At 47.6% G+C, this 26,773-nt stretch overlaps 2 protein-coding genes across 2 annotated transcripts in view; both read right to left on the reverse strand.

Annotated features, from left to right (window-relative positions):
- Nucleotides 1-276: 276 nt before the first annotated feature.
- LOC120997664 (gastrula zinc finger protein XlCGF8.2DB-like) overlaps nt 277-26,773 on the reverse strand; it is a 33,537-nt gene continuing 7,040 nt past the window's right edge. Inside the window, exons 3-5 of the mRNA XM_040427860.1 lie at nt 24,415-24,538; nt 1,338-2,074; nt 277-366 (exon numbers count right to left, since the gene is read on the reverse strand). Of these exons, the coding sequence (XP_040283794.1) occupies nt 277-366; nt 1,338-2,074; nt 24,415-24,538 (951 nt within the window). The remainder of the gene's footprint in view (nt 367-1,337; nt 2,075-24,414; nt 24,539-26,773) is intronic.
- On the reverse strand, nt 3,436-4,580 carry LOC120998396 (gastrula zinc finger protein XlCGF66.1-like). The gene is made up of 3 exons (XM_040429071.1): nt 4,123-4,580; nt 3,840-3,995; nt 3,436-3,756 (listed from the first exon to the last, which is right to left on the reverse strand). The coding sequence occupies exons 1-3, from the start codon at nt 4,168-4,170 to the stop codon at nt 3,598-3,600; spliced, it is 363 nt and encodes a 120-aa protein (XP_040285005.1). The 5' UTR covers nt 4,171-4,580; the 3' UTR covers nt 3,436-3,597.

Here is a 26,773-nt window from a genome sequence, read left to right on the forward strand (position 1 = left end):
GAAAATCTATGATCATTACAAAGTTCTACATAATGTACAGAGCAGGATGATGAGAGATGATTGTGCGGCTGTGTCAGGAACGGTCCATGTGAAATCCCTGCTCTGTGGATAGTAACACAATTACATTGTTCTCATCCAGGACCTCTGGCATCTCGTTGTTCATAACTCTGTGAGGTGTCAAATTATCTTAGGGGTGTGTGGACTGCGTTTGATGTGATTTATGCTAAATTTGCACCCTTGCAGTTGAAGCCGTCACGTGCTGGGACGAAGCAAACGTCACAGATTGCTGTCCAGAGAAAACTTCAGGGTAAGACTATACTGTCGTTTACCCATTAACACGTAGGAGACAACTTCTGGTACAACCTGCTAGAGATAGAAGAATCAAACAGCATCAAGCCACCATTATACACAAGAAACCTGTATTCCAGGCAGAGAAGGACGTGGTAGATCTGGAAATGTTTTGTGTAACTAATTATTATAATTTATGGTAAGTTGTTGTTACTATACCCATCACCGTTGTATTTCTATACTGTATTAATAAGGATCAAATATCTACATGTCTACATGTGACATAAAACTCTACATGGAGAGTCCTTCTGGATTGTCCTATGGTGTGAGTAGAGGTATGAATACAGTAAGAAGAAGCGAGGCTCATGGGGACAATTCATCTTCACTTCTCTGACAGTAAACAAGGCTCTTCTTCTCTTCCTCATATCCACAATACTTTTCCTCCAGTGATTCAGATGTTTGACAGATGCATTTCCCCCATTATGGACATGGATATAACTGCAATACAGATTGATTTTCTTGACATATAATACTATTTGATGTATCCATGTGAATGTTTTCTCTGTAAAACATTCCCCACATACTGAACACGAATATGGCTACTCCCCTGTGTGAATTCTCTGATGGTCTTTAAGCTTGGTTTTCGTAACAAAGCTCTTCCTACAATCTAAACATGGATACGGCTTCTCTCCTGTGTGAGATCTCAGATGTCTAACAAGATCTGATTTATTTGTAAAACCTTTCCCGCATTCTGAACATGAAAATGGCTTCTCTCCTGTGTGAATTCTCTCATGTATAATGAGACCAAGTTTCTTTGAAAAACATTTCAAACACTCTGAACATTTAAATATCTTACCTCTAATGTGAGTTTTCTCATGTTTAGCAAAACCTGATTTACATTCAAAACAGCTCCCACATATTGAACATGAAAATCATTTCTCTTCACTGTGAATTTTCTGATGAATATTAAGTTTGCTTTTCGTAGCATATGATTTCCCACATTTTGAACATAAATAAGGCTTCACTCCTGTGTGAATTCTTTCATGTACAACAAGATTTGATTTAGATTTAAAGCAGTTCCCACATATTGAACATGAAAATGGTTTCTCTTCAGTGTGACTTCTCTGATGTTCTTGAAGCCTGCCTTTCGTAATAAAGGATTTCCCACATTGTGAACATGAATATGGCTTCTCTCCTGTGTGAATTCTCATATGTACAACAAGATCTGATTTATGTGTAAAACATTTCCCACATTCTGAACATGGATATGGCTTCTCTCCTGTGTGAAATCTCATATGCATAACAAGATATGATTTATGTGTAAAACATTTCCCACATTCTGAACATGGATATGGCTTCTCTCCTGTGTGAGTTATGTTGTGTTTAACAAGACCTAATTTACGTGCAAAACATTTCCCACATTCTGAACATGAAAACGGCTTCTCTCCTGTGTGAATTCTCTCATGTCTTATGAGAAGAGATTTTTTGGGAAAATTTTTCAAACACATTGAGCATGCAAATAGATTCTCTCCTGTGTGAATTCTTCTGTGGACATTAAGACTTGATCTTTGTTTAAACTGTTTTCCACATTCCCCACAATGAAACCATTTATCCAATTTCTGCCCGGTACTTGTGGCAGCAATCTGTGATTGGTCAGGGGCAGGTTCCTCATGATTAGGGGGATTATATGATAGATTTTCTCCTGAAGAGCGATGCCCGATAACTTCATCTTCTTCTTTACAATCTAGTGATAACATCATTTTCTCAGAGTTCTTACTGGGATTTTCTGTTAGGATTAAAATTAGATTATGTGTTAAGAGGATGTTAGGAGAGGAGTTTTTTTACCTACTTTTGGAAATTGGAGATTTATGGATTAAACTTTTGGTTAAAAATGAAGTTTGATTTATCAACTGCTAAGGTAAAAGACTTTGTATGTATTATATTACAATATGATTTAACTAATGCACACTTTTTTTTCCAGAATTCCAGATGAAAAAAGTAAAAAAGGAATCGGTCTGATCTATGGCCGTCATTGGAAAAGCTAGCTCTATGCACAGTGGGTGCCGGCATTGCAATGCAGCTGACCCTTGGCTGCAATGATCGGAGATAACTCTGATACCAGTCAATAGTGACCACGGTATTTAAGAGGTTAGACAGAGGGAAGGAGGTTCTTACTGTCCAATCAGACCCTTGTAAGGAAATCATGGTGTTCTGATTGTTTACTATGACAGCCTGCGGCAGAGCTTAAGCGGAGACTAGTAGAAATCCCATAGATTGCAATAGTATACTAAAGCAGTGTAAAGTATGAGCAATCAAATGAAGGCATGTTCAAGTCCCCAAAGAGGACAAAAGTTTAATTTAAAAAAGGTGTTTAAAATTGAAAAAATCCACAATATTTAAAAATTTGAATCACCTCTGTTTCCAATTTTGCATATAAAACAATAAAAAATATAATTATCATCACAGCATCTGAAAATGTCTGAACTATTAAAATATAAAAATATTCATCATGAGCAGTGAACACACCGTAATGCAGCAGTACAGTAAAGCGAGGAACGTGTGCGTGGAGCTCAGGCATCGGCCGCTGATCAGGGACGTCTGTCACCCCCTCAGGCTGCCCGATTCATCTGCACCCCCCATATCACCCCACTCCTATGTATCCTGGACCAGATCCTCAGAGTAAGAGAAAGCGGAGCCCATGACATATTGTGGAGCCTCCGCAGCTAGAACACTCCGGGCCGTACATCTACTGCTAGAAGACACATGTCCGCTCTGACAGGACCACAGAGGAGGAGAGAGAAGAGCCCGGTGATCCCACCTTCTCCTCCGGTCACACATAGCACCTTGTGTCTTCTCTGCTTGTGGAGTGACTAGAGGATCCCAGACATGAAGGGAGGAGAACTACTGGAATAAAGATGTGTTCACACCACGTCTGAGCCTTCCATCAGAGGTAGATATCAGGAGGGTTTCCTAACGTAGATCTCTGATAGAAGGAGGTGACGTCTCCCCTGTACAGTCCTATCATTCTATATAGTCACACAGGGGTAGACGTCACCCATAAGCCCCATGTATACGGCACGACACAGGTTTTCCTGCAGGACCCTCTGTATAGAATAGTGTCATCTACTGTACCGGCCGATGGAGGCCAAGAGGACACTATATCTGTCAGGGGGATGGAGCCTATGGAGAAGTGTGATGTATATGGGAAATGTAGGCTCTAACGTGATGTGACCGGAGAATAACATGTGGAGCTCCTACATTACATGTCATTACACGCGTGTACACACTGCACATGACCGGACTGAGGCTCTAACACGGCCTCTTCTCACCTCGTCTCTTCTTACCTGGTGATGTCAGAGGCCGGGGAACCTCCATCATGGCCTCCTTGTACAGATCCTGGTGTCCTTCTACATACTCCCACTCCTCCATGGAGAAATAGACCGCCACATCCTGACACCTTACAGGAACCTGACAACACAATGACACCGTCATCACCCAGACCCCTCCAGTGCTGTTACTGGAGAATTTCCCAGTATTCCCAGCAGTGTCACCTCTCCAGTCAGCAGCTCCATCATCTTGTGGGTGAGTTCTAGGATCTTCTGCTCATGTATCAGGGGGGGAGGCTCTGTGACGGGGGTCCTGCTCCACCCTCCTGACTCATGGAGGATGGGAGTCCCCCCCGATGTCTTCTTCACTATGGTGTAATCCTGTGGATGGAGAGAGACACTTAGGGAAAGAAGTTCCTTCCTGACTCCAGATCTACACTCAGAATCCCTCCCTGGATCATGGCTCCATCTGCAGTAATCTAGTCACTAGAAGCTGGAATAGTATTACCCTCCAGACCTCCAGGCCCCTTCTGGACTCTTCTAGAGAATCCCCCATGACTCCTTCCTCTGGCAGAGAGCTCCATAGTCTCACTGCTCTTACAGTAAAGACTCCTCTTCTATGTTGGTGGAGAAACCTTCTTTCCTCTAGACGTAGTGGAGGCCTCCTTGTTATAGTCCAGTATCATCTAGATGTCAGACTAGTGGTAGAAATCCTCCCTCCAGGCCACACTCCGGCCATCTCCTCCTCTGCTTCCTCTCCTCCTGGGTACAACGTGCCTACTTACCTTCTCATGGCTCCTACAACATGACTATTGGTCTCCATGATACATCACTGACCATACTGGTGGCCGATCTTCAGGTTCTCCGTCACTTGGAAGGTCTGGAGGCCGTTCTCCAGGACCCTGGACTCTTCCTATCACTTCCTATGATGGATTCTCCTTCCCGATGTCTGACTTGTTACAGAATACAATAAAGAGGAGAGAAATCTAGAAAAGTTTACCTCTCCACTCAGCAGGGAGATGATCTCCAAGGTGAGGTCTAATATTCTTCTGCTGATCTCCTTCCTGTCCATCCTTGGTGGTCATTCAGGAGAAGAGGAGAGACCTGGAGGAGCTGGAGGCTTCTAGTACTGCAGGCGCCTTTATGAGGAGAGGAGAGGCTGGAAATCCTCCAGGGACAAGAGCATTAGTGAGATCCAGAACCGCACTTACTGCTCCTGGAGAGACCCCGCTTCTCAGAGCCCCCAGCACCGGGGATAAAGGGGGATTCTGGAGAAATGGCTGATACCAGAGAGAAGAAGAGGCTCCAGACACCACAGCAGTGACTACCGACCAGGACCTGCTCTGTATCTGCTGCACTGCAAGAGCTGGAGGACCTGGGATGATGTCACTGTCATGTGATCAGTGCAGGGGGCGGAGCTCAGCAGTGGAGAGAAGTGGTAGAGAAGGACCTGGGATGACGTCACCGTCATGTGATCAGTGCAGGAGGGGCGGAGCTCAGCAATGGAGACAGTGTGATAATGAAGGACCTGGGATGACATCACTGTCATGTGATCAGGAGAGGGCGGAGCTCAGTAATGGAGAGGAGAAGGGGTTGTGAAAGACCTGAGATGATGTCACCGTCATGTGATCATTGGAGGGAGGGGCGGAGCTCAATAATGGAGACAGTGTGATAATGAAGAACCTGAGATGATGTCACCGTCAGGTGATCATGGAGGGAGGGGCAGTAGGTGTGCAGGGAGGTTGGGTGCGCCCCCTGGAGGACTCTCTCCTGATCTCCAATTATTTGGCTCTTCCCTCTTAGTGACTGGAGAAATTCATTAACCCCTTAAAGGACTCCTAAGGTAAAACTGAAAAAATACAAAACATTGTTATTAAAAAAAAAAAAACACTTGGGAATTTCTATTATTAGCAGAAGTTTCTGGTTCTGATTGTGGGAATCAGAACCCGACCTAGAATGCTGGGCAGTGTCAGGTTGGGTGCCGAGGGCCCACCAGTAAAATTCCTTCTGGGGGCCACTGTATAACTGGCGCACACTGTGGCAGACAGCAGCAGGATGCTACAAGATGATTATGGGGGCCCCGATGAAAGATGATACCGGCGGCCATCTGTAATAATATACTGGGTGATTTGGAATCTGCCCTGGTTTTAATATGAACCCAGACTGGTTGGAATGCTGTACAGTATACGCAGTGCAGTCTATTGTGCCACGGGCCTACTTTGCTCAGGGGCCCTGGTTCCTCTGGGGCCCAGTCAGAGGCTGATGTTGGGGAAGTAGTATGATGGTTGCTGTGAGGGAGCAGCAGCCATCTTCTCCTTCCTCCTACCTCTGCTGTCTGTGCATCTCCTTCCTCTTACCTCTGCTGTCTGTGTGCTGATAGGACGGATGGGACTTATGATGAAGGAGGACCCTATAAACTGCGCCCCCTTGTGTTAGTTCCTCTGGTAGGACCGGTGAGGAGCAGACTGTCTAACATCTCCTGTGTTTCTCAGGTCTTTTCTGGTCTCCTGTTTTGTCGCCATTCGCCCCCAGCGACAGGAGGTTCGGACTGAGTCCCCCCAAGAAGGTGATCAGTGATGTCACAGGGCATCATTGGACGGAGAGAAGCAGGATGGTTGTGGATGAATTGCCCACCATCTAGGTCGTTCTGACCTCGCTGTTAGGAGATGTTGATAGCAGTGGTTATGTGTGGGCACATGCAGAGGACAGGCTCCAGAGAGACCAGCAGTAGAGAGGATTGTTTGATCTGCCGACAAGCAAGAGCTGCTCCCATGGTTTCGTTATCGACCTTCCAGACACAGATGGCCCCTTCATTACACCCCCAGAATCCACCCAGACCAGGCGCTTAGCAGAAGGAAATTTGGTGTAACAGCATCTATTACATGTCCTGCCGTTGGCAGCAGGGCTGGCAGCTGGCATTGTTCAGCAGAATGATGCTCCCCTGCACACAACAAGGGTTTCCCAGGAATGTCTCCTCAAGATTACAACACCTCCTTGGCTGCCCAACCACCAGATTTATCTCCAGTCCAGCTGGGACGCTGGCTGTACCAACCTACGAGTGTGCAGGATCTACAGGCCCAGCTCCGACATCTTTGGGCAAATGTGCAACAGGATACCATCTCGTGTTGTATTCAGGCTGGAGGCTGTATCTCATCATGTATCCAGGCTAGAGGCCGTATCTCATCTTGTATCCAGGGTAGAGGCCGTATCTCATCTTGTATCCAGGCTAGAGGCCGTATCTCCTCTTGTATCCAGGCTAGAGGCCGTATCTCATCTTGTATCCAGGCTGGAGGCCGTGTCTGATTTTGTATCCAGCCTGGAGGCCGTATCTCATCTTGTATCCAGGCTAGAGGCTGTATCTCACCCTGTATCCAGGCTAGAGGCAGTGTCTAATCTTGTATCCAGGCTAGAGACTGTATCTCATATTGTATCCAGGCTAGAGGCCGTATCTCGCATGTCACGGTAAAGTTCAAAGTACGGTGGCCAGGCCAGTTGGACCTGACAACACACTTGTCTTCATAGAAAGACCGCAAGTGCTGGCATGCCAGTGGGCTGCCCTAGCACAATGGAGCGCTGTACAAAAGCGCAATATGGTCACTGTGGGGCCCAATTCGTAGGGTATATAGTATGGGGCTGTCAGCAACTGTTTACCTCTTAAGCGCCGCTTTTTAAGGCAAACACAGCGCGCCATCTGCCAGGGTACGCCCTCCAGTGTCACGTGGAACCGGGTAGGCTTGATCACGTGATCGGCGGTCCTGCGTGCCATGGAACCAGGCGCACGGTGGCGTATGCGTCCCAGGTCACGCCACACATGGGCAATGCCATTATGGTGATTCTGGATGTGGTTGGCTACTGGTGTGTCCTTGCCCTTGGATATGTCATTAAGGTGCTCGCCCACCCGCCTGCGAAACTCGCGGATGGTTTTGCCGACATATGCTTTGCCGCATTCACAGGCGAGGCGGTAGATCACACCACGGGTCCTACAATTGATGAAATGGTTAATGGTATAGACCTTCCCAGTGTTGTTACTGCGGAAGGTCTTTGTCACGGATGGTGTTACAGAAAATTAGAAGACACAAAGGAAGATCAGACTGACTTGATCCAAAACTAAGGAACAGAAGGGTAAGCCCTGTAGCAAGCCTAGCGCTCTCCCTGACTGCTCAGCCTATGCAAAAATCTCAATGGTAGAAAATTGCCTACCCTCGTTCCTCGACTGTATGACACCTGAACACCCTATAATAGTGAGGGGACACGACCACCGGCTCCCTACACTTAATACGGAGGGAGTCAGGGTCACCTAGAATCAAGCCCACAGGAAAACAGGAATAAAGAAACAGACTTATCTTGTGGGTGCAGCAGGAACAGCTTCTAGAATCAGCACACTCCAGAAAGTGGTATAAACCGCAAAGTGATGCAGTATGGGAGAGAGCTAAGCTTGTTACAGGGCTTACCCTTCTGTTCCTTAGTTTTGGATCAAGTCAGTCTGATCTTCCTTTGTGTCTTCTAGTTTTCTGTAACACCATCCGTGACATTATAAACCGCCGGAACACCAACGGAATGCTGCCAGCAGACGACCAGAGATAGGAACGTAGAGAGGGACATTGGATCACCAATGTCACGGACACGGACATTGGTGATCCAATGGAAAAGCCACCAACCGCGCCGTTAACGGTGATCCCCGGAACGCTCTCCCTCCGGAGAACGCGCATGCACCCCACATAGATGGCGATGCACTGTTTGTTTGGTGTGCGGCTGCACACCTTCGAAAGAGGGTGCAGCATGCATCTTCATCTCTTTTGAGGTGCATGCGCATTCTCCGGAGGGAGAGCGTTTTGGGGATCACCGTTAACGGCGCAGTTGGTGGCTTATTCCCTGCCACCTTACCTTCCGTGTCCGTGTTGGTGATCCCTCGTCCCTCTCCATGTTCCTATCTCTGGTCGTCTGCTGGCAGCATTCCGTTTGTGTTCCGGCTGCGTGCTGGTTGGGTGTCTGCTGGCAGCGACTGGAGTGGAGAGTGGACGCAGTGTTAGTGCGCTCTCCCCGGGCTGTTTCTTTGCTGGTCTCCGGTTCCTGTGTGTTGCTCCAGGGTCCGGCAGCAGTCCTGGGGAGACTCGTATGTACTGGCGCTGATTCCCCTTCTCCTATCCCCTTGTATGGGTCCCTCTCTGGTTTTCCCGTTTTTTTTGGTGGGTCATGGTCGTGACTCCTGTATCCGCATGCTGTTGCCTGTGGTCTGGTTTGGTTGTTCAACCACAGGTTGAGGGCCGCTAGTTTGTTGCCTCACTTGTGGTTGCCGCTGGCAACATGTAGTTATTTTGCAGTTTAGCAGCCTGAGCTGGTGCTGGGCAGCTTGCTGCAATGTGCATGCGGTTGCACCTGGCAACCTATCTTTGTTAGGTGTGTCTTTTCTATGTCTGGTGTGCACAGGGTTTTAGTTATGTGTGCACTTTCTCCTTTAAGTGGCTGTCTTCCCTTCCCTGGTGTGAGAAGGGTTAATCCCTTCTGTGTGTGTGAACACGGGGTGTGTCTGTGTGGGTGCGGCTACTTGGGCCTATATAGCCTCTGCTGAGAGCAGTAGTCAGAGGGGTACTTCAGCCATGGTCTGCTGGAGTCATCCTCATACCTGATACCATCTGCCAGTGAGGGCCACCCTTGTGGTCATAAATCTTGTTTGATGTTATGAAGATGTGTCTGTGGTATGCTTGTTTATTGCAGCTTATGGTCCTGGGTTCCTGTGTGATGTGTGTTGTGTGCTGTGTCCGTTTGTGTTTTAGGACAGCAGCACTTGCACATGGGTTCCAGGCTTTGTGTCTGTGGCAGGTGGGTGTTGTGCTTATGGCATTTACCTGCTATTGCCATAAGTTGTATATGTTCTCCTTTATTGTAGCCTGGCCTGTGAGACTCCTGTTCCTCCGTGTCTAGGAGGAACAGGTCGTCTTACCCTGCTCCTAGCTTTAGGGATCTGCGGAGGGTTACTAGGGATCCGAGGTTCCGGAGCATGAGCCCTCCTACCTTCAAGGTCGGCTCATGCAGCTAGGAGTCAGGGTCAGATTAGGGATGCGATAGGAGGTGACCTGCTCCCTAATTCTGTGCTCCTGGCCAAGCAGCGACCAACATCTTCCGTCATCGCATGGCTGAGGCTTTTCCCATCCTCAGCCGTGACAGTCTTACCAGTTTGTAGATGGCTGCAGGCAATGCATCTGTAACAGCCTTTGATATTGGACTGTAGCCATGCAGAGCCAGAGGGTACGGGCGGTATGAACTCACTCGAGACCAATCTATCGCAGAGATTTTTGGGTATTGGCCCAAAACCTCTCTAAGATCTGGATCCATCAGAAGGACGCCCCAGTTGGTGCATATGATGTCGCGAACCTCAGGTGCTGCACGATCAAAAGTGCTGACCAGGCGAATGAGGTTCCCTGTCTGTGCCTGGTTAGACTTAGGGATTAGGAGATCCGTGCAGTCTACCTGCAGTACTGCTCTGAAGGCTTGTCGCAACACCTTGTCGGGGTATCCTCGCTGAATGAATCCTATCCTGTGTGATACTGTCTGCTGAGCTGTGTATCTAATCCTATCCTGTGTGATACTGTCTGCTGAGCTGTGTATCTAATCCTATCCTGTGTGATACTGCCTGCTGAGCTGTGTATCTAATCCTATCCTGTGTGATACTGTCTGCTGAGCGATGTATCTAATCCTATCCTGTGTGATACTGTCTGCTGAGCTGTGTATCTAATCCTATCCTGTGTGATACTGTCTGCTGAGCTGTGTATCTAATCCTATCCTGTGTGATACTGCCTGCTGAGCTGTGTATCTAATCCTATCCTGTGTGATACTGTCTGCTGAGCTGTGTATCTAATCCTATCCTGTGTGATACTGTCTGCTGAGCTATGTATCTAATCCTATCCTGTGTGATACTGTCTGCTGAGCTATGTATCTAATCCTATCCTGTGTGATATAGCTATGTATACTTATTATATATAATATATAATTCCACATGTGTTAATTCATAGTTTTGATGCCTTCATAGTCATGAAAATAAAGAAAACTCTTTGAATGAGAAGGTGTGTCCAAACTTTTGGTCTGTATTAAAAAAAATTTTTTTTATATTTCTTGAGTGCTATATATATATATACACTGCTCAAAAAAATAAAGGGAACACAAAAATAACACATCCTAGATCTGAGTTAATTAAATATTCTTCTGAAATACTTTGTTCTTTACATAGTTGAATGTGCTGACAACAAAATCACACAAAAATAAAAAAATGGAAATCAAATTTTTCAACCCATGGAGGTCTGGATTTGGAGTCACACTCAAAATTAAAGTGGAAAAACACACTACAGGCTGATCCAACTTTGATGTAATGTCCTTAAAACAAGTCAAAATGAGGCTCAGTAGTGTGTGTGGCCTCCACGTGCCTGTATGACCTCCCTACAACGCCTGTGCATGCTCCTGATGAGGTGGCGGACGGCTCCTGAGGGATCTTCTCCCAGACCTGGACTAAAGCATCTGCCAACTCCTGGACAGTCTGTGGTGCAACGTGACGTTGGTGGATAGAGCGAGACATGATGTCCCAGATGTGCTCAATTGGATTCAGGTCTGGGGAACGGGCGGGCCAGTCCATAGCATCAATGCCTTCGTCTTGCAGGAACTGCTGACACACTCCAGCCACATGAGGTCTAGCATTAGGAGGAACCCAGGGCGGTTGGCACCAGCATATGGTCTCACAAGGGGTCTGAGGATCTCATCTCGGTACCTAATGGCAGTAAGGCTACCTCTGGCGAGCACATGGAGGGCTGTGCGGCCCTCCAAAGAAATGCCACCCCACACCATTACTGACCCAATGCCAAACCGGTCATGCTGGAGGATGTTGCAGGCAGCAGAACGTTCTCCACGGCATCTCCAGACTCTGTCACGTCTGTCACATGTGCTCATTGTGAACCTGCTTTCATCTGTGAAGAGCACAGGGCGCCAGTGGGGAATTTGCCAATCTTGGTGTTCTCTGGCAAATGCCAAACGTCCTGCACGGTGTTGGGCTGTAAGCACAACTCCCACCTGTGGATGTCGGGCCCTCATATCACCCTCATGGAGTCTGTTTGTGACCGTTTGAGCAGACACATGCACATTTGTGGCCTGCTGGAGGTCATTTTGCAGGGCTCTGGCAGTGCTCCTCCTGTTCCTCCTTGCACAAAGGCGGAGGTAGCGGACCTGCTGTTGGGTTGTTGCCCTCCTACGGCCTCCTCCACGTCTCCTGATGTACTGGTCTGTCTCCTGGTAGTGCCTCCATGCTCTGGACACTACGCTGACAGACACAGCAAACCTTCTTGCCACAGCTCGCATTGATGTGCCATCCTGGATAAGATGCACTACCTGAGCCACTTGTGTGGGTTGTAGACTCCGTCTCATGCTACCACTAGAGTGAAAGCACCGCCAGCATTCAAAAGTGACCAAAACATCAGCCAGGAAGCATAGGAACTGAGAAGTGGTCAGGTCACCACCTGCAGAACCACTCCTTTATTGGGGGTGTCTTGCTAATTGCCTATAATTTCCACCTGTTGTCTATCCCATTTGCACAACAGCATGTGAAATTGATTGTCACTCAGTGTTGCTTCCTAAGTGGACAGTTTGATTTCACAGAAGTGTGATTGACTTGGAGTTACATTGTGTTGTTTAAGTGTTCCCTTTATTTTTTTGAGGTTATAGGTTTTGCTGATATTTGTAGTCCTTCCTGTACTACCCAGTCTTCTATTTTACTATCTACTATCAGTGGGTGTCTTTTCGTTCACCTACCCAGCTTCCCCAAGCTCTGTTTTTCTTCCCTCCATTCCCAGTCTGTTTTCCCCTGTTACTGGGCAGTCTTTAAATTTTTCAATTCCTATCGCCGCTACTGTTATTTACCTCACGGTCTGTGGTAGCAGTGCCGAGCTGGTGTTACAGCTGCGCGCGCTTTTACTCACCTCACAGGCTGTTCTTTTCAGTCAGCCGGCGTTCACGTCTTCCTCCATACCACGCTTCTTCCCCGATCTGATTAGCCTAGTCAGCTGTCCACTGGCGTCCCCTAGTGTTCCCATGTTATAAGGGAAAATAATACAATCTACAGAACACCGATCCCAAGCCCGAACTTCTGTGAAGAAGTTCGGGTTTGGGTACCAAACATGCGCGATTTTTCTCACGCGAGTGCAAAACGCATTACAATGTTTTGCACTCTCGTGGAAAAATCGTGCATGTTCCCGCAACGCACCCGGACCTTTTCCCGCAACGCCCGTGTGAAAGAGGCCTTAAAGGTTGGGCCCAGAGGGCAGGTTTGTCTGTTAGGGACTGCCAATGCATCCATTTGCGCTGAAGGTCAACCCTCATGCGCCTGGATCAACAACTGATCCACCTGGCCACTTCTGACATTCCTCCCCCATCCGATGGCTTTCTTTTTGGAAATAACTTTGTTAAAGAAATGAACAAATATGTAGGGCTGTTTTCATCCTTAGAAAAGGCTCAGACGTCTTTGAAAAGTGTATTTCAAGGACATGTTTTTGGCAGGGCTGGGAAACGAAGGGGCAGGTTTCCGAGCCGCCAACCGCAAGGAAGCCAATATTACTGTGTCCCCCCCCCCCCCCCGTGCAGATAAATTCCCTCTCCCATCTGCCTCCTATACAACAACTCCTTTCTTCCCTACCAGAGGACGAGCATGGAGGGCAAGAGGACAGAGGGGCTTCTCAAGGTCCAGACCCGCTACAGGTAAGCAAGTTTCTTCTTCCAGTTTTTTCCCCATCTTCCCTTGAGAGGCCGAATCGCTCATTTTATCCACGTTTCGGCTACAATAACCACAGAGTAGTGGATTATAAACACTATCGTGGGTTGTCAAATAGACTTCATATGTCCTCCAGTACAAACACAGAGACCCCATCCTATATTTTTCTCCAAAATAGACCAAGATCTAATAAGATCGGAAATAAGAGAACTGACTTCCAAAGACGCAATTAAACAAATCCCTTGGCAATCCCAAGGTTATCTGAGCAATATTTTTCTTGTCAAAAAGAGAGACAGCGGTCACAGACCAGTCATCAACCTAAGAGCTCTCAACAATTTTGTTTTCTACCGCCACTTCAAAATGGAGGGCATTTATACTATTAAGAGACCTACTAATACAACACGATTGGCTTGCCAAGGTAGACTTGAAAGATACATACCTCGCGGTGCCTATGCACCCTCTATCCCAACCCTACCTCCAATGCTCAAGTCTACCATTTGGTCTCTCTTCAGCTCCCTGGTGCTGTTAAAACCAGTAGTTACCATGCTCAGGTCCCGAGGCGTTCGTCTAATCATTTACCTAGATGACATTCTCATCATGGCTCAGTCTCAGTCAATTCTACTCCATATACAATGGACTCTATTTCTCCTGACGAACCTGGGTTCTCTTATAAATCACGAAAAATCAATTTTGAATCCCTCAAAAGAGATAGAATTTTTAGGGTTCCTGATTAACCCTCGAACAGCCATCCTAAGCCTTCTATCCAGGAAGTTGAAGACCATCCGGAGAGAAATCCGGTCTCTACTTAACAAAAAACTATTATCTCTGCGAGCTATCGCTCGGGTAGTGGGCCTGTTGTCAGCTTCAATCCAGGCCATAATTCCTGCACCACTACACTACAGGGCTCTTCAACATCTGAAGACTCGCCACTTACAAGAGGGTTTACTGTATTTGGATGAGATAGCCCTAACCCCAGACACCAAGGAAGAACTCCTGTGGTGTTTACAGCATATCCAGGCCTGGAATAGGAAGGCTATCTTCAATTCAATACCGGACATGATAATAGAGTCAGACGCCAGTCTCCAGGGCTGGGGGGCTTGTTGCAGCTCCCTTTCCACAGGAGGGAAGTGGTCCGCAGAAGAGGCATCTCTTCATATAAATTGTCTCGAACTTCTGGCCGAATCCTTTGCCGACAAGTCACACTGTTGCATTCTCCTGAGGATGGACAACATCTCAGCAGTGCAATATGTCAATCGCCTTGGGGGCACCAGATCAGAGCGTCTGGCCAACATTGCCAAGGAATTCTGGCACTTTTGCCTAGACAAGAACATCATTCTCAAAGCAAAATATCTTCAGAGCCTTTCCAATTCTATTGCAGATTAGAATTCCCGCTTCCTGGCCGACAACAGCGACTGGAGACTGGATCCTCTCCTCTTCAAACATCTTCAATCTCTTTGGGGTCCTTTTCAGAAGGATCTTTTTGCATCCCGTCTGAATTGGCAACTCCCACAATTCTTCAGCTGGCATCAAGATCCAGAAGCTCTAGGCACCGATGCTCTCCTCCAAATTTGGCCCTCGGGGACTCTCTATGCATTCCCTCCTTTTGCCTTAATCCCGCGAGTCATTCTTCTGACAAAAATTTCCGCGCATCCTTCCATTCTTCTAGACCCATTTGGGAATTCACAACCCCTGGTTCAAGCAGAGACCTTGTCCCTTATTGCTTGGCTCATCTCGAGCCAACAAACTCTGAAATTTGGTCTGATTGGTGCAATCAACGGGATCTGAATCCCGTACATGCACCTCTAAACCAAGTATTACATTTTCTTTCCTCCTCTTTTGAAGCATGGAAAGCCTACCGAACCATTAACGTCTTTTGATTGGCTCTTTCTATCATTCTCCCATTCAATCTTTACCTGTGGGCAAACACCCCTTGGTCTGTAAACTGATGAAAGGAATTAGATTCCGCAGACCTCCTTTTCCTAGATATCAGTCCACATGGGATGTCAGTCTTGTTTTCAATCTTTTTAATTCCTGGGAGAATAATGATTCTCTATCCGTAAAATTGTTGTCATTCAAACTCGCTATGCTCCTATGCCTAATGTCTGTTAAGCGAGTTTCAGATGTTCATGCCCTCGATATTGCTTACAGACAATACTTACCTCAGGGAGTAAAATTCTCTATCGTCTATTGCACCAAGACCAATATTTCTTCAGTGTTCTACCCGATGTTTGTAGTCCACTGCTTACGATTCTATGAGGAGAGAAATCTTCCTCTTAGGAATCAGTCATGCTCACAACTCCTTATCTCCTACTGCAAGCCCCATGCTCCAGTTTCTGCTTCTACTTTATCCCGATGGATATCTCAGACTATGTCTCTAGCTAGTATTGAGACTTCCATCTTTAGAGCCCACTCCACCAGGGGTGCTATGAAATATGGTGAGGAAAATCTTCAATTTTACTACCAACCTAAAGTACAGTGTGCCACAAAAAATAGTCTCAGAAAGTAATCAAACATAAAGAAAACTGATCCTGCCAGTAAAACCATCAGTTTTTTCCTTAACAGATCCTGACACAATTCGTATCGCTTGTGTGAAAGAGGCCTGTCACGAGGGTGTCGAGGACCACGCCTGACTCCGTTATACCCGGGGTCAGGAAGTCGCAGCGGTTGGCTGCACGCTCTATTTAAGATAGGGCTGTTTTCCTTATGGTAGCTTTCTGGGTTTGCTTAGCAAACCCTTTTGGCTCACTCAGGGATCCGTAGCTCCTTCTCCTCAGCTGTTCCTTGTCCAGCACTCCCAGACCTCTTTATATTCCTCTCTCACACTTCTCTGGTTGCCAGAGATAGAGCTTCCTGCCTGGACATCTATTCTGACCTTCTGGAGCTGTGTTGCTGCGTTCGCTGGTAGTTGGTCCAGAACGCTACCCTCCGGATCCCTGTTGGACCTTTTTGGTTTATTGTGGTCGCCCACCTGGGTGTATGTGTTTGTATGTTTTGTCTGTCATCTCCCTGGTGTTTCCCTCTTAGTGTTAGTGGTATGGACTAGCGATCCCACCGGCCTGTTCACTATCCAGGGCTCATATTAGGGAAAGCCAGGGTTTAGGCACGTGATCGCCGCACGGGTGAGGAACCCGTCTAGGGACGTCAGGGCAGTCAGGTGCCAGCCGCAAGGTGAGTTAGGGGTCACCACCTTTCCCTCTCCCTTGGGCAGGGCTTTCCCTGTTTTCCTCCCTGTGCGTGACGTCGGTCATTACATTATCTCTGGCCCTTATTTTGTGTAGGTAAAAAAAAAAATAATAATTTTACCTACTTAGAATCCAGTATGGATCAAATTGCTGCTCTGTCCAAACAATTTCATGGCCTGTCTTTGGAGGTGGTAGGATTGAAGGCGTCGGTCCTCCAGCAACAGCAGCAATTACAACTGACTGCAAGCCCAGCGGTTGCTACTGGTAACCAGGTTGTTGCGGAACCCAAGGTCCCTCTCCCTGACAGATTTTCTGGGGGAAGGGACAAGTTTTTGACATTCCGTGAGGCCTGTAAGTTATATTTTAAACTGCGCCGTTACTCCTCTGGTAATGAAGATCAGCGGGTGGGGGTTGTTATTTCCCTGCTGCAGGGGGATCCGCAGTCCTGGGCGTTCTCTTTACCTACTGATTCCCAGGCTCTTCGGTCAGTGGATGAGTTTTTCGGGGCCTTGGGTCTCATATATGATGACCCTGACCGAGTCGCCCTGGCTGAATCAAGATTACGGAGACTCTTACAAGGAGAGCGGCCGGTAGAGGAGTATTGCTCTGAATTCCGTAGGTGGGCTACGCATACCCAATGGAAGGACCCGGCTCTCAGGAGTCAGTTCTGCTCTGGGTTATCCGAAAGGGTTAAGGATGCGCTTGCATTATATGAGACCCCCTTTTCCCTTGATGCGGTTATGTCCCTTTCTATCCGAATAGATAGACGCCTTAGGGACAGGTTGAAAAAACCGGAGCAATTGGTAACCCCTCCCAAGCAGCAGTTAGTCTGTACGGACTTAGACGAGCCTATGCAGCTAGGAGGAACTACTCGTCAGGTCCGTCCTCCTGAGGCTCGCCGTAGGCGTGGAGTTTGTTTTTTTTGTGGGGAGAGGGGTCATTTCATTAATGTCTGTCCTTCTTTCCTCAGAAACAAAAGACCGTCGGAAAAACTACTAACCCCAGGCTGTGTGGAGGATGTCAGCCGGGGGGTATACGTTTCCTCCATACGTACATCGCAATTTGTGTTGCCAGCGGTTATTATTTTTGGTGATAAGACGGAGTCTATTTCTTTCTTTCTAGACAGTGGAGCAGGGGTAAATTTGATAGATGCCCATTTTGCCCGCACTTTGGGTTTGTCTCTCTGTACTTTACAGAGACCCATTCCCATATTCGCTATTGATTCTGCTCCCCTGTCTCAGAGAAACCTCACGCACATTGTTCATAATTTACACCTTCGGGTAGGGGACCACCATAACGAGATGCTTTCATCTTCCCACTCCGGTAGTGCTGGGTCTTCCCTAGTTGGTAGCGCACAATCCAGTGGTGGATTGGCAGGCCAGGGAGATATTGTAGTGGAGTGAGCAGAAAATTGCTTAAATAGCAATTGCTTAGTCGCCTCCATAACTACCCTACCTACATTTATTTCGGACTTTGAGGATGTTTTTTCTGAAAAGGGTTGTCAGAAGTTACCACCTCATCGTCCTTATGATTGCCCGGTTAACCTTATTCCCGGCGCAAAATTACCCAAGACCAGGTTATATAATCTTTCGGGTCCAGAGAGACAAGCCATGAAAGATTATATCTCCGAGAGCTTGGCTAAGGGACACATCAGACCCTCTTCTTCACCCGTGGCTGCAGGGTTTTTCTTCGTTAAAAAGAAAGATGGGGGCCTGCGTCCTTGCTTAGATTTTCGCGAATTAAATCAGATCACCATCCGAGACCCATACCCTCTTCCTCTCATTCCTGACCTGTTTAATCAGATTGCGGGTGCTAGGTGGTTCTCCAAACTTGATCTTAGGGGGGCCTACAATCTGATTCGTATTAAGGAAGGGGATGAGTGGAAGACAGCGTTTAACACCCCTGAGGGGCATTATGAAAATCTAGTTATGCCTTTCGGTCTGACCAATGCTCCTGCCGTCTTTCAACATTTCGTTAATGACATTTTTAGTCATCTAATCGGCAGGTTTGTGGTAATATACCTAGATGATATTTTAATTTATTCGTCCGATCTGAAAACACATGAGGTGCATGTCAGACAAGTACTGCAGGTCCTACGGACGAATGAATTATATGCTAAAATTGAAAAATGTGTCTTCGCCGTTCAGGAGATACAATTCCTGGGTTATTTTTTATCTGCGTCAGGTTTCCGTATGGATCCTAGGAAGGTCCAGGCAATTTTAGATTGGGATCTTCCTGAGAACCTCAAAGCACTACAACGGTTCTTGGGCTTCGCGAATTTCTATAGGAAATTCATTAAAAATTATTCACTTATTGTAAAACCGCTTACTGACATGACTAGGAAGGGGACTGATTTTTCTAAATGGTCTGACGCCGCTAAAGTTGCTTTTTCCTCTCTAAAAGAGAGGTTTACCTCAGCACCTGTACTGGTCCAACCTGATGTCTCTCAGCCTTTTATTGTTGAAGTCGATGCGTCAGAGGTGGGAGTGGGGGCGGTGCTGTCTCAGGGTCCGTCTCCTGGCAAATGGCGTCCTTGTGCTTTCTTTTCTAAAAAACTATCTGCAGCAGAAAAGAACTACGATATTGGCAATAGGGAATTATTAGCTATTAAACTTGCGTTTGAGGAGTGGCGTCATTTCTTAGAGGGGGCAGTCCACCCCGTCACTGTGATTACGGACCACAAAAATCTTCTGTACCTCGAATCAGCTAAGCGTCTCACCCCTAGACAGGCTAGGTGGTCGCTATTTTTTACCAGGTTTAACTTTGTGATTACCTATCGTCCTGGGGCAAAGAACACCAAGGCTGATGCACTATCTCGTTGTTTCCCTGGAGGGGGTAATGTGAGTGATCCGGTACCCATTCTTCAAAGAGGAGTGGTTGTTTCTGCGGTACACTCTGTTTTGGAGGGGAAAGTGTTAGAGGCCCAGGGGGACGCCCCGGTCTCTTGCCCCTCAGAGAAATTGTTTGTACCGTTGAACTTACGTTTCGAATTATTAAAGGAACATCATAATTCGGCACTTGCTGGGCACCCAGGTAGTAAAGCAACCTTGGAACTATTGTCGCGTCGTTTTTGGTGGCCAAGGTTGCGTCAGGATGTATTGGATTTTGTGTCTTCTTGTTCTACCTGTGCGCGCGCAAAAGTTTCACATACACGTCCTGCAGGGTCTCTATTACCACTCGTCATTCCCAATAGACCGTGGACACATCTGTCAATGGATTTTATCACTGACTTACCTTTGTCTGCGGGTAAAACAGTTATTTTGGTAGTAGTGGACAGGTTTAGCAAAATGGTACACTTCATTGCGTTACCCGCACTACCTAATGCTAAGACTCTTGCTCAGGTATTCGTCAGTGAAATCGTGAAGCTTCACGGGGTCCCCTCCGATGTTGTTTCGGATCGGGGTACCCAGTTTATTTCTAAATTTTGGAAAGCTTTTTGTTCCCGTTTGGGGGTACACTTGTCCTTTTCCTCAGCTTTCCATCCTCAGTCGAATGGACAGACTGAGCGTACCAACCAAAACCTTGAGACATATCTAAGATGTTTTGTGTCTGAAAACCAAGAGTTGTGGTCATCATATTTACCGTTAGCTGAGTTTGCCATAAATAATCGTCGTCAGGAATCCACTGGCAAGTCACCATTTCTTGGTGCATATGGTTTTCATCCCCAATTCTGTACTTTCAAAGAGGGGGGGTCTTCTGGGGTTCCCGAAGAGGAACGGTTTTCGTCATCTCTTTCATCGGTATGGCAGAAGGTGCAAGCTAACTTGAAAAATATGGGAGGTAAATACAAATGCATGGCTGATAAGAGACGGTCGCCAGGTCCGGACCTAGGAGTGAATGACTATGTGTGGTTGTCTACTAGGAATATTAAATTGAAGGTTCCCTCTTGGAAACTGGGTCCTAGGTTTATTGGCCCTTACAAAATTGTAGCCATCATCAACCCCGTGGCTTTTCGCCTGGAGTTACCTCAGACTTTTAAAATTCATAATGTTTTTCATAAGTCGTTACTCAAAAAATATGTTCCACCTCTAGAACCATCACCGCTGCCACCCCCTCCTGTTGTTGTGGATGGTAACCTAGAATTTCAGATATCCAAAATTGTTAATTCTCGTCGGGTCCGCCGCTCTCTTCAATATCTGGTGCATTGGAGAGGTTACGGTCCCGAGGAAAGAATGTGGGTTCCTGCGTCTGAGGTAAACGCCGACAGGTTAGTTCGGGTTTTTCATGCCTCTCATCCTGAGAGACCTGGTCCTGAGTGTCCGGAGGCCCCTCGTAGAGAGGGGGGTACTGTCACGAGGGTGTCGAGGACCACGCCTGACTCCGTTATACCCGGGGTCAGGAAGTCGCAGCGGTTGGCTGCACGCTCTATTTAAGATAGGGCTGTTTTCCTTATGGTAGCTTTCTGGGTTTGCTTAGCAAACCCTTTTGGCTCACTCAGGGATCCGTAGCTCCTTCTCCTCAGTTGTTCCTTGTCCAGCACTCCCAGACCTCTTTATATTCCTCTCTCACACTTCTCTGGTTGCCAGAGATAGAGCTTCCTGCCTGGACATCTATTCTGACCTTCTGGAGCTGTGTTGCTGCGTTCGCTGGTAGTTGGTCCAGAACGCTACCCTCCAGATCCCTGTTGGACCTTTTTGGTTTATTGTGGTCGCCCACCTGGGTGTATGTGTTTGTATGTTTTGTCTGTCCTCTCCCTGGTGTTTCCCTCTTAGTGATAGTGGTGTGGACTAGCGATCCCACCGGCCTGTTCACTATCCAGGGCTCATATTAGGGAAAGCCAGGGTTTAGGCACGTGATCGCCGCACGGGTGAGGAACCCGTCTAGGGACGTCAGGGCAGTCAGGTGCCAGCCGCAAGGTGAGTTAGGGGTCACCACCTTTCCCTCTCCCTTGGGCAGGGCTTTCCCTGTTTTCCTCCCTGTGCGTGACGTCGGTCATTACAAGGCCCAAGTGGGTTACGGGAGCTCTAAGGTGAAGCCTCACCTGAAGAAACCTCCCAATTCCCTTCCTCCATTCATTACTCCATACCTGTGGTCACATGGACTGGAATGTCCTCCTCCATCTCACTCTTACACGGGGGATCGCCCATCATCCGCTCTTCTTCATCCTCCACTTTAATATCAGTCACATCTTCCCCCTGATTTGTCATCTGTAACAATTCAGTACAATACAGCAGACAGGTGGGAAATCTAAAAGATCCACATAAGAGACCCCCACAATCTGGGACCCCTCTATGACTGCAGGACCCCCCTATATAGTTGTGTATAGGGCTCAGCTCCATCTACCTGATGGTTCTCTGGGAGCTTCTCCTCTGGACAGTCCTGGGAATACAGAGGACGGGAACATCTCTCGGGGGGATTTCTTTCTCTGAGTCCATCTGTAGGAAACACACAGGGACAGGAGAGATTATTACATGTGATGATGAGATGATGGGAGTTGCATGTATGTGAACCTGAAAACAGACATAATGTCTCCTCTCCTTACACTGATAATTGCCCCATAAATCTGTCTCCTCTTCTGCTTCTTTCATAACCTCAGCCTTAATATCAATCACATTTTCATCCTAAACAAGAAGAAAATGTAAAATGATCTTTGGTTCCATCACTTTCTGGTCAGATTCTGTGGAGACATCAGCTCCATCTACCTGATGGTTCTCTGGGAGCTTCTCCTCCGGACAGTCCTGGGAATACAGAGGACGGGGACATCTCTCGGGGGGATTTCTCCTCCTGGATGCATCTGTGGAGACACAAGCACACAGTGACTGAATACACGGCCCCCTGTAGATCTGTCTATAGATCAGAGTCTTCTCTCGGCTCCTTCACTTCTAGGTTTAGTGATCAGGACCTACATAACGATGTTCTGCTCCTCACCAACTTTCTACCAAACCCCAAGATAATCCAGTCACCCTGCATAGAAATCCCACCGCTGGGACCCTTACAGATCATGAGAACAGGGGTCCTGGGTCCACACATGGATGAAGCGGTGGCTGTAGATGTCTGCTGTTCCAGTCACGGTCAGTGGAAATACTGGAGATATCTGTGAGAACGTCTGTTACATCCACAAGGAGAACACGGGACCCTCGTTCTCATGATCAGAGGGGTCTCAGTGGTCACATATTTATCCTCTGAAAATGGATATTGTCATTTTCTAACTTCCATAACTGGTTTACGTTTCCGTCGATGGAGCTGGACGAGGGCTCATTTTCTGTGGGGTGAGCTGTTAGTTTGATTGACACTATTTTGGGGCACATAGGAGTTTGTTGGTCATACTTTATTCCAATATTTTGGGGGAAACCAGGATTTCTTACGGTATTCACTGCACATGATTAACAAGGTGGTATTTTAATATTTGGACATTTTTGAACACGACCGTACAGACTACGTTGATTTCTTTAAGATAAATAGGGGAAAAAAGTTTTTTTCCTTTTTTTATTTATTAAAAATTATTTATTATTTTATCATTTATTAATATTTTGAAAAGGTTTATTTTCCTTTAGTCCTCTATGAGCTGGACCTGCAATCATACTGACTCCAGAGGCAGGTATAACAGAAGAAACAAGGTGGCGGGCCTTCATTATGTCTCAGGATGCCATTACCACCGACCAGCGCCCGAAAATTGTGTTGCAGAGAAGGGGGTCATCAGGGGATAAAGGAAGCCCCCATGTCTGCCCAGCTGCAGTGGATGTTATTTACCACAACATCTTTTGTTGGGTGTCATCTCTGTATCACAACTCCTGACTCCGCTCCTCACATTCCCTCCTGACCAGTGACGTTCATGTACCTCATTGGTCATTAATGGGTTAAGTCCCCGTTATCCACAGATGACTCCTATCCTCCGGCTTCTTACAGGAGAGGTCGGATCATTTATAACCAGAGCACACTGTGCTCCGATGCTGATAACAGAGAGGAATAACCCCGGCCGGTCTGATGGCCTCCACCGCTATATCCATCCCCTGCTGCAGGAACATCCACATTCACATATATGGGACGGATTTCAGAAGCGGAAACCTCTACAACAAACCTGCCATGTGTGAACACACCCTAATGCAGCAGTACAGTAAAGCGAGGGACGTGTGTGTGGAGCTCAGGCATCGGCCGCTGATCAGGGACGTCTGTCACCCCCTCAGGCTGCCCGATTCATCTGCACCCCCCATGTCACCCCACTCCTATGTATCCTGGAGCAGATCCTCACAGTAAGAGAAAACGGAGCCCATGACATATTGTGGAGCCTCCGCAGCTAGAACACTCCGGGCCATACATCTACTGCTAGAAGACACATGTCCGCTCAGACAGGACCACAGACTAGAGGAGGAGAGAGAAGAGCCCGGTGATCCCACCTTCTCCTCCGGTCACACATAGCACCTTGTGTCTTCTCTGCTTGTGGAGTGACTAGAGGATCCCAGACATGAAGGGAGGAGAACTACTGGAAAGTGACTATGGAATAAGGATGTGTTCACACCACGTCTGAGCCTTCCTTCAGAGGTAGATATCAGGAGGGTTTCCTAACGTAGATCTCTGATAGAAGGAGGTGACGTCTCCCCTGTACAGTCCTATCATTCCATATAGTCACACAGGGGCAGACATCACCCATAATCCCCATGTATACGGCACGGCGCAGGTTCTCCTGCAGGATCCACTGTATAGAATAGTGTCATCTACTGTACCGGCCGATGGAGGCCAAGAGGACACTATATCTGTCAGGTGGATGGAGCCTATGGAGAAGTGTGATGTATATGGGAAATGTAGACTCTAACGTGATGTGACCGGAGAATAACATGTGGAGCTCCTACATTACATTACATTACACGCGTGTACACACTGCACATGACCGGACTGAGGCTCTAACACGGCCTCTTCTCACCACGTCTCTTCTTACCTGGTGATGTCAGAGGCCGGGGAGCCTCCATCATGGCCTCCTTGTACAGATCCTTGTGTCCTTCTATATACTCCCACTCCTCCATGGAGAAATAGACCACCACATCCTGACACCTTACAGGAACCTGACAACACAATGACACCGTCATCACCCAGACCCCTCCAGTGCTGTTACTGGAGAATTTCCCAGCATTCCCAGCAGTGTCACCTCTCCAGTCAGCAGCTCCATCATCTTGTGGGTGAGTTCTAGGATCTTCTGCTCATGTATGAGGGGAGGAGGCTCTGTGATGGGGGTCCTGCTCCACCCTCCTGACTCATGGATGATGGGAGTCCCCCCCGATGTCTTCTTCACTATGGTGTAATCCTGTGGATGGAGAGAGACACTTATGGAAAGAAATTCCTTCCTGACTTCAGATCTACAATCAGAATCCCTCCCTGGATCATGGCCCCATCTCCAGTAATCTAGTCACTAGAAGCTGGAATATTATTACCCTCCAGACCTCCAGGCCCCTTCTGGACTTTTCTAGAGAATCCCCCATGACTCCTTCCTCTGGCAGAGAGCTCCATAGTCTCACTGCTCTTACAGTAAAGACTCCTCTTCTATGTTGGTGGAGAAACCTTCTTTTCTCTAGATGTAGTGGAGGCCTCCTTGTTATAGTCCAGTATCATCTAGATGTCAGACTAGTGGTAGAAATCCTCCCTCCAGGCCACACTCCGGCCATCTCCTCCTCTGCTTCCTCTCCTCCTGGGTACTTACCTTCTCATGGCTCCTACAACATGACTATTAGTCCCCATGATGTATCACCGACCATACTGGTGGCTGTATCACGATGGGGAGTGGGGAAACTCCCTACTGTATTATGGGAACTGTTACTAAGCCTGGAAACAGGAAAAGGGAGCAGGTCATCTCCTAACGCATCCCTAAATCCGGTCCTGGTCTCCTAGCTATATGAGCCGACCCAGATGGTAGAAGAGCCCATACTCAGGAACCTAAAAACCCTGGAATCCCTAAAAAACCCTAAGGTAAGGTGACAGGGCAAGAGATCACCTGTTCCTCCAAAATACGGAAGAACCGGCATCTCACAGCGGCCTTGTAACAGATGGAAGAAAGATAGATGGAGCAGCAACTGAACAGCAGGTAAGCACCCAGTGAAACAACAGCACACCAGAACAACACTTACCTGCCGCAGCAAACATGGAACAACGACACCAAAACAACCTGGACCCCCATGTGGACACCGGATGCAAGGTGGCTCAAGGCAAGGCTGCTCATAATCTTTAGGTTCACCCCTCCGGGAAACCAATAGGGCCCCCTTCCGGAGGAGTATACAGACAAGGGGATGACTAGCAACCATGCCGGGCATAACACCAAACATGCCAGACATAGTACACCAAACAAGACATCACCACACACCCATAACATAAACCCACACCAATCACAACAACAGGTAAGGGTAGAGGATAGAACATAGACATTGATGTTCTACTACGATGGCCCACAGACTGGACAGATGGAATCCAGGAACATCAACACTCCAACACACACCAAGGCTGGAGGCAAAACCTGATCTCAGGCTCAAAACACCAGGATAAATAGAGGCTAGAGACCACACCCAGTTCCAAACCAAGGAAGACATTAACCCCATGACCACCAGACAGGAGGAAACAACTTAAAGAGGAAGTGCACGTGCACACTGAACACAACACGTTGCCACCGGCAACAGCGTGCACAGCAACCGTGTCACGGTGCTCACCAAAAGCCTTGACAGGCTGTTCTTCAGGTTCTCCGTCAGTTGGGAGGTCTGGAGGCCGTTTCTCCAGGACCCTGGACTCTTCCTATCACTTCCTATGATGGATTCTTCTTCCCGATGTCTGACTTGTTACAGAATACAATAAAGAGGAGAGAAATCTAGAAAAGTTTACCTCTCCGCTCAGCAGGGAGATGATCTCCAAGGTAAAGTCTAATAATCTTCAGCTGATCTCCTTCCTGTCCATCCTTGGTGGTCATTCAGAAGAGGAGAGAACTGGAGGAGCTGGAGGCTTCTAGTACTGCAGGCGCCTTTATGAGGAGAGGAGAGGCTGGAAATCCTCCAGGGACAAGAGCATTAGTGAGATCCAGAACTGCACTTAGTGCTCCTGGAGAGACCCCACTTGTCAGAGCCTCCACCACCGGGGATAAAGGGGGATTCTGGAGAAATGGCTGATACCAGAGAGAAGAAGAGGCTCCAGACACCACAGCAGTGACACCTGGATGCCATCAGATTCTCTGCTCACACAGTTTCTTAGTTTCACCTCCCTCTAAGATGGCTGCTCTCTCTTACTCTCCTCTCCAGACTCTGTGTAAATCCCCACCTCTCTCA

This window comes from Bufo bufo, chromosome 4 (genome assembly GCF_905171765.1).
Source record: "Bufo bufo chromosome 4, aBufBuf1.1, whole genome shotgun sequence".
Lineage (NCBI taxonomy): Eukaryota > Metazoa > Chordata > Amphibia > Anura > Bufonidae > Bufo > Bufo bufo.

Excerpts from the sequence above, each read along its gene's own strand:
- LOC120998396 (XM_040429071.1), bottom strand. The coding sequence starts at position 4,170 with ATGGGGGATTCTCTAGAAGAGTCCAGAAGGGGCCTGGAGGTCTGGAGG. Across the intron at positions 3,996-4,122 it reads GGGGCCTGGAGGTCTGGAGG|GATTACACCATAGTGAAGAA; the intron begins GTAATACTATTC and ends CTCCATCCACAG. Across the intron at positions 3,757-3,839 it reads TGGAGCTGCTGACTGGAGAG|GTTCCTGTAAGGTGTCAGGA; the intron begins GTGACACTGCTG and ends TTGTGTTGTCAG.